Consider the following 8,532-nt stretch of genomic DNA (forward strand, 5'->3'; position numbering starts at 1 on the left):
TACAAATTATTAAATCCTCGAGTTCGTATTACTTATCACAGATGTAAGTCGAATTTGAACGCACCACATCAAATATTTGGGTTTTATGTTTATAAAACTTAAATATATGACAAAAGCTAAAAATAACTCAAAATACTTTTAATGGGTTGAGTTTTATTCAATAATTTCTGATGTGTTATATAGCTATAAATAATAAGGACAAGGAGAATGTGTATAATAACAAAAATAAAGCTATTTTAAAATTAAAAGAGAAAGACTGATAACATGACCTAAGAAATGTTAACTTATAAATTGTTATATACTATTTTTTGTGGTGATTGTTGTTTTGGGTTGATGACTTTTAACCTTTTATTCCCGTTTTTTGAAATTTTTTTTTTCTTTTATAAATATTCAGAACATGACGTTATTCATGTACTCTCGAACATGGGTATCTAGCTATAAATAATAGACCGTATGATCCAAGTTTTCATCACTCTTTCAGTCCTTCCCAAAGCTAGCAGTTATCATGGCTGACGAAGAAATTCCCAACTTGATCCATAATGATATTAAACGTACAGATTTTCCTGATAACTTCATGTTTGGAGTAGGAACATCTGCTTATCAGGTTTGTTTCAAAACACATATATAACTCATGTATCTTACTTTTTGTTTCATATAAAACTTATCCAACTTAAATAGGTAAATGTTTTATGAGGTTGAATAAACATGCATTAAGGTGTAAGTTTGCACTTCCAGATTGAAGGTAGTTGGAATGTAGATGGTAAAGGCTTAAGTAACTGGGATACTTTTACCCTAAGACACCCAGGTCTGCCTCTCTCATCTGTTCATACTTCTTCTAGTTTTATGGCATCGATCTTTAATCAAATGGATAACAATGGTCGATGATTGCAGACAAGATTCGTGGAGGTGGCAACGGATGTGTCGCTGTTGATAATTACAGAAGATGGAAGGTAATGTGTATATTCTGGTTTTCAAGATTCCGATAAATAAATTTTATGCTTATGTATTGATTACAATACAATGTCAAGTCATCGTATGTTACAATGACTAAGCTAATGTAACATTATACTAGAGCCTAGTTGTATCATGTGTTGGTGAAAGGTGGCCTCCAGCCATATATATGTGGGACGAAATGTGTAGCTTAGGAGTAGAATAAATTGTATTTCTATTTGTTGTTCTAAAAAAAGTCATGTCACTAACTGGATGTTAGCAACTATATACACCATCATATATATATATATATATATATATATATATATATATATATATATATATATATATATATATATATATATATATATATACGTATACACATGGTGTCCATTTTGTTTGTTGTGAGTCCGTAAATATCCATCTTTTGATAAGAAGTTGAATTATCATATACTATCAAAATTGCATGACATATTTTTTAGATTTTTCTTTTTTATACTTTAAAACTGTGAGAATATTTGTATACGTTATAATATATATATGTTTTGATACACACATAGATTGTATTTGTCTGATTAATATATCTTGTCTCCTTTGTAAACAATTATTAGGAAGACGTTCAGCTGCTGAAGCAAATGGGTGTAAACTATTACAGGTTCTCAATTCCATGGTCCAGAATATTACCAGGTGAACAACAATTGTTTCAATATTAACCAAGTCAGATATCTTTTATAAGAAAAATAGTAATATATATGAGATAAATTTAAATTTGTACGCCTTAATTGTATCTGCTTTACAAAGAGTAGACGATACATATATTGTCGCTGCTTGTAGTTTTATTTTTAAAAGGAATAAAATACTTTTGGTTTCATTTTAATTTAAACAGGTGGGAAATTATGCATGGGCAAAAGCCTAGAAGGCATCAATCACTACAACAAGTTAATAGACGAGTTGATAGACAATGAGATTAAGCCATTTGTTACTCTTTTCCACTGGGATCTTCCAATTGCTTTGGAAGAAGAGTACATGGGTTTCTTAAGTTCAAAAGTTGTGTGAGTATTTTTCATTTATATTTAATTTTAAGGTAGATTAGAAGAATATATATATATATATATATATATATATATATATATATATATATATATATATATATATATATATATATATATTTTGGACAATTCAATGGTTTAACTATCTACATTTACAAATTCACAGGAAAAACATAGGGATAATGACTTAGGAGGGTAATAACGTTTTCTGTTTGTCCATTTTAAGTCCCCAACATATTTTTTGTGCGTATTACACCATTAAGGTTATTATAACCGTTTACAAATAGTCCTTTTAACAGGAAGAAGCCGGTAAAAGGATTATTTATAAACAGTTATAACAACCTTAATGGTGTAATATACACAAAAAATACGTTGGGGACCTAATATGGACAAACGGGAAACGTTATTACCCTCTTAAGTCATTATCCTATGAAACTATAAACCCCTATAATGAATTTTTACTTTTTAAATAAGAAACTTATAGGTCTTGGGGTTGGTAGTTTGGATGTTTTTAACATCGACCTTCTTTATAAATGAAAGTGGCGCTTTCTTAATGACAATGAAGCTCTTCGGGTTAAAATTATCAAATTTTGTCATGGGGAAGGTGGTGGTTTTTCGGAAGATACGAGAATAGGAATTGGAGGGGGTGTTTAGCAAAAGATTGTAGGATCCATTAATCACCTCTATGAGAATGGTTGTATTCCTTCTAATTACATGTATAGAGTGTGTGTGTGTGTGTGTGGGGGGGGGGGGGGGGGGGTTGAGACTCAAACGAGGTTCTAGAAGGATGTTTGGTGCTTGGATATTCCTCTTAGGGAGCGGTTCGGGAGACTCTTTGCTTTAGCCTTTAATCAAGATGCTCGAGTAAGTGAATAATGGGATCCGGAGGGATGTAATTTTCATTGGCGTGGGGGATTAGAGGAGGGGCCAATGAAAATTACATCCCTCCGGATCCCATTATTCACTTATTTGAGCATCTTGATTAAAGGCTAAAGCAAAGAGCCTCCTGAACCGCTCCCTAAGAGGAATATTCAAGCACCAAACATCCTTCTACAAGATAATCAAATTGGGTCGATTCAATCCCTCCTCTAATCCCCCGACGCCAATGAAAATTACATCCCTCCGGATCCTATTATTCACTTACTCGAGCATCTTGATTAAAGGCTAAAGCAAAAAGCCTCCCGAATCGCTCCCTAAGAGGAAAATCCAAGCACCAAACATCCTTCTAGAACCTCGTTTGAGTCTCACCCCCACCACTCTATACATGTAATTAGAAAGAATACAACCATTCTCATGGATGTGATTAATGAATCCTACAATATTTTGACAAACATCCCCTCCAATTCCTATTCTCGTATCTTCTGAAAAACCACCACCTTCCCCATGACAAAATTTGACAATTTAAACCCGAAGAGCTTCATTGTCATTAAGAAACCGCCACTTCCATTTATAAAAAATACCGATGTTAAAAACATCCAAACTACCAACCCCAAGACCTATAAATTTTTTATTTAAAAAGTAAAAATTTATTATAGGGGTTTATAGTTTTATGGGATAATGACTTACGAGGGTAATAACGTTTCCCATTTGTCCATATTAGGTCCCTAACGTATTTTTTGTGTATTTTACACCATTAAGGTTGTTATAACCATTTATAAATAATCCTTTTACCGGCTTCTTCCTGTAAAATGACTATTTGTAAATGGTTATAATAACCTTAATGGTGTAATACGCACAAAAAATACGTTAGGGACCTAAAATGGACAAACATGAAACGTTATTACCCTCCTAAGTCATTATCCCAAAAACATATACATAAAATGTGACAAATTACCGGAGACACCAAGTACATGTGAAAATTGATTTGAAAAAGAAAAAATATAGTATCTTGGTTTGATGGCAAATTGATTAAACCGTAAAATAGCAAATAATTATTGATTCGTTTTACTAATTTCCTTTTTTTTATGCATTTCTTAAATAATTATTGGGCAATTCATTGCTAGCGATGATTTTGTCGATTTTGCTGATATTTGCTTCTGGGAATTTGGGGATCGAGTAAAAGATTGGGCTACACTAAACGAGCCATATAGATTCACTATCTGTGGATACGTCGAAGGTATCTACCCACCTGGTCGGGGTGGAAAGGGTGAAGAGGGTGACCCTGAAACAGAACCATATACTGTTGCATACAACCTACTTAATTGTCATGCAGCTGCTTATAGAAAATACGAAAAAGATTATAAGGTACTGGTTCACAAAACTTTTTTGACGAACACATAATAGAATTAATCGTGTGTGTATATATATATATATATATATATATATATATATATATATATATATATATATATATATATATATATATATATATATATATATATAGGAAAAGTGAATATACCCTTAAGGGTATATAAGGATAGGTACCCTAATCCACCACAATACATCGTTTTGTATCATATATAGACATTGTAATTGTCCAATGTTCTTATAATTCAACTTCTAACTTGAATTACTTCAAAGATTTTTATAAATTTCATATTTATCTTCCTCTTACATAATTATCATTTTCAACAATAATATCTATAGCCTAGTAAATGTTCGACAAAAAGATGCGATGTAAGAGGAAGATAATAGTGAAAATTTAAAAATATTGAATATAAATCAAGTTAAAGATTGAAGTTTAACAATATTATAATTAATATATCAAACAAAACGACATATTATTATGAGTTTGGATACCTAAGTTTATATATCGTTAAAGGTATATAAAAATTATATATATATATATATATATATATATATATATATATATATATATATATATATATATATATATATATTAGGGTTGTAAACGAACCAAACGAACACGAACAAGGTCTTGTTCATGTTCGTTCGTTTAAGTTAGCCGAACAACAAACGAACACTAACGGATAAACGAACGAGATTTTCTTGTTCATGTTCGTTTGTTTAACAAATTACTTTGTTCATGTTCGTTCATTTATGTTCATGAACATGCTAAACGAACATAACCGAACAAAGAAAAAAAACGCAATTAAACATATATGAACAGAAACGAACATATAATATAGCAATATAATAAAAAATAATTGAATATAGATGAATATAAATAAACTTAAACGAATGAACATAAACGAACGTAAATAAACATCATAAACGAACGTTCACGAACATAAATGAACGAACGAGACCATTGTTCATGTTCGTTTATTTAACTAAACGAACGATAATTTTTGTTCATATTCGTTCATTTATTAAATAAACGAACATAAACGAACTTCCCGCCGAACAGTTCACGAACAGTTCGCCGAACGTTCAGTTTGTTTACAGTCCGATATATATATATATATATATATATATATATATATATATATATATATATATATATATATATATATATATATATATATATATATATATATATATATATGAAAGTTTACTTTTCAACAACTAGGTCCCATCGTAAGTGTCATTATTGCAATCATAATAAATAGTTTTTTCACTACGTTTTTTTTTTTTTTTGTGCCATATTAAATGTCAGCATAAATACCGATCAATACATTTATCACTATAATAAAGCTTTTTTATTGAGTTTACTTATTGCCCCACAAAATTAATTAGTTTATAATATTTTTCAATAAATACAGAAATTAAAATTAAATATCTAAACACAAATAAAAAAAAATAATTGAAAAATATTTTGGTTTTAGCTTATAAATTATAAGTTGATTAAAAAAATTGTTGACCAAAAATCCCTTTTTAATATATTTATCCAGAAATGATATATATTAAAAAGCTCCCATGGTGAAAGTTTTTACAATGCATCTGAGATCAATGAATAAACCTTAGAGTGTTGGTGTTTATATTTTTTTTAATTTCATTCCACATCGATTTTTAGGCTCATCAAAAAGGCAAAGTGGGAATTACATTTGACACCAACTTTTTCAAACCATATCGAGGCTCAAGTAATAAAGATGATGTCAAAGCTGTCCAATATGCATATGATTTTATGTTCGGATGGTAAGTATATGTTATTTTGTTATGACAAACCTAAAAAATTTTCAAAAATTATATGTTATTTTGGCTCATATTTCAGGTTTTTAGAACCATTAACAAAAGGTACTTGGCCAGAAAGCATGCAAAAATTTACTACGTCTCCGACTAAAAAATACCCAAATGGTCGACGTTTGCCTAAATTTTCTGATGATCAACTTGCGAAGTTGATTGGGTCATATGATTTCCTTGGAATAAACTACTACACTGCAAATTTTTCTCAATTTCAAGCTCCTGCTCCTGATGTTCGTATTGGGTATCTTACAGATCGTCATTACACGCCATCAGGTAATGAAAAACTTGCAAGCTTTAATCTAATTGGCACTTCGAAAAATGGTAATGAAAAACTTAAACTTCATTGGATCAAAATAATTATCAACTGATGGGTTGTTAAAACAAGTTCTATCTATAAATGTATGGAAATTCAGAAGTTGTAACATGAACTTCTTCTCATGTTTTAGGAAAGGACCCCAGGAAGAACCCGATAGGACCTGTGGTAAGGCATCTTTTCTTATGAAAAACAAAAGAAACACATGAAATCTCCAAAATGAGATTCAAAACATCAAGTTTTTATTACATGGGTAAATACTTGACCAAGAATATGAAACTCTGTAGGCTTTCGAAGGCTCCTGGGTTTATCTTTGTCCTGAAGAGCTTACTGAGCTCTTGTTGCTTGTGAAGAACAAATACCATGTTACAAAAGATATTATAATTACGGAGAATGGTAAAACAATAAATTCTTCTGTTTGCTTCTAGTTTGATCGTACATCTTGAATCTATGCTTATATTTTGATATCTTGCGACAGGATCCCAAGATCAGAACTTACCTGATAAAACATTTGTACAAGTTCGAGATGACACATTTCGAATTAATTACATTAAAAAACATCTTGAAGCTATCAAAAAGGCCAGGAGGTAAGTTTGCTAGTTGACTTATTCCGTATACTTCATTCCATTGAGCATCACGTCATGGAAGTTGATAATGACATAATCTTATTGTATATTATAATACAGTCTAGGAGTGAATGTCATGGGGCACTTCGTTTGGTCATTCATGGATAGCTTTGAATGGGTTTTTGGCTATAATTCTCGATTTGGTATGTTTTATGTTGATTACACAAACAATCTTCTAAGGTACCCAAAAAATTCAGCAATTTGGTATAGAAAATTTCTGTCTGCAAAGAGTAGGTTACTTCTAAAAAGATCCCTACGTAATGATCAGCAAGAAAAAGAAGATGAGGTCAATGATATGATGAAGGAAGAAGAAGAAGATGATGAAATAATTGAAGTGATTCCAAAACTGAAGAAGGCCAAAGCATAAAAAGGCACCATTATAATTAATGTGAACATAAGTTATTTTATTTTGTTTTGTTTTGTATGTATTGGATGTTTGCGAGCATTGGATTTATATAGTGTGACTTCTATGTGAAATAATTTATTATCAGAAGAACTGTGAGAGTGTATTTGTCAAGCTGAGGTGTGTCGTAGTTTGTTATATTTGTGCAACTGAATTTGCTTAATCCAACAATCATATTTTGTGTCGTCTTTTACTTATTAATGACAATCTAGGAGCACTATTATTTGGTATAACGGTATCAGAACAAGTCTACAACTATCATTCTAAGATTTGCTTCTTTGTTCTCAAATCCCTCTTTATTTCTATTTTCACTCTATCATATGGTTTCAAAATAAAAAATCTACATCAAGTAGCAAACGTCCACCTTTGGATGAAAACAACTTTACAACGTGGTTAAGAAAAATCATAATGGTTCTCTAAACAATAAAGTACAACATACTAGAATTTCTCAGTGCCGGTCCATTTGTTCCGACCTTTCAAAAATTTGACGCACTATTCCTAGAGCAACATTTACAACTATGAAGATATATTCAAATTAATAGACAAAAATGATAAAAGGAACTTCATCACGTGGATCTATTTGTAACTAAAATTCCTTGATTTTGTTGAAGTAGCTGAGGGCTTAGGCACTTCAACATAGGATAGACGATTTCAAACATAGGAATAATGCAAATGGAAAAACAAAGGCACAGGACTACTAGAAAATGGGGTAAGTTGCCACGGAAAAATACCTAAAGTTGCCCAAATTTAGTGTTGGATTTCCTACCGAATAACTATAGAAAATAATTATGTAGTTATTCTGTAGTTAATTTGCTACATAATACATACAGAAATGAAGAAAACTGATTTATTTCAAATTTGTAGGTACTCTATAAGTAATTTATTCGAGAATACATACTGAATAAAAAAAAGAGGGACATTTTTAAATTATATAGATAATCCGTAGTAAATATTTTTATTCCCTTCCTTATTCTATAGGTTATTACTAACATCTTTCATTTTAATTCTATTATTATTATATTTATAACTCTAATTTATATCTATTGTTACATTTATAATTATTGTTTTATTTTTATTGTTAAAATCATTATGTTTTGTTTTATTAATTTATTATTATTATTGTTA

General features: G+C 30.3%; 1 protein-coding gene across 1 annotated transcript; it reads left to right on the plus strand.

Moving 5' to 3' along the window:
* Positions 1-505: 505 nt before the first annotated feature.
* Positions 506-7,529, plus strand: LOC145034158 (beta-glucosidase 24-like). Its single transcript, XM_078982529.1, has 12 exons — positions 506-604; positions 736-805; positions 892-950; positions 1,542-1,617; positions 1,817-1,982; positions 3,983-4,223; positions 5,896-6,017; positions 6,094-6,338; positions 6,512-6,546; positions 6,666-6,774; positions 6,857-6,965; positions 7,065-7,529. The coding sequence occupies exons 1-12, from the start codon at positions 506-508 to the stop codon at positions 7,369-7,371; spliced, it is 1,638 nt and encodes a 545-aa protein (XP_078838655.1). The 3' UTR covers positions 7,372-7,529.
* Positions 7,530-8,532: the final 1,003 nt, after the last annotated feature.

Source organism: Lactuca saligna, chromosome 3 (genome assembly GCF_052625555.1).
Source record: "Lactuca saligna cultivar CGN05327 chromosome 3, ASM5262555v1, whole genome shotgun sequence".
Taxonomy (NCBI): Eukaryota; Viridiplantae; Streptophyta; class Magnoliopsida; order Asterales; family Asteraceae; genus Lactuca; species Lactuca saligna.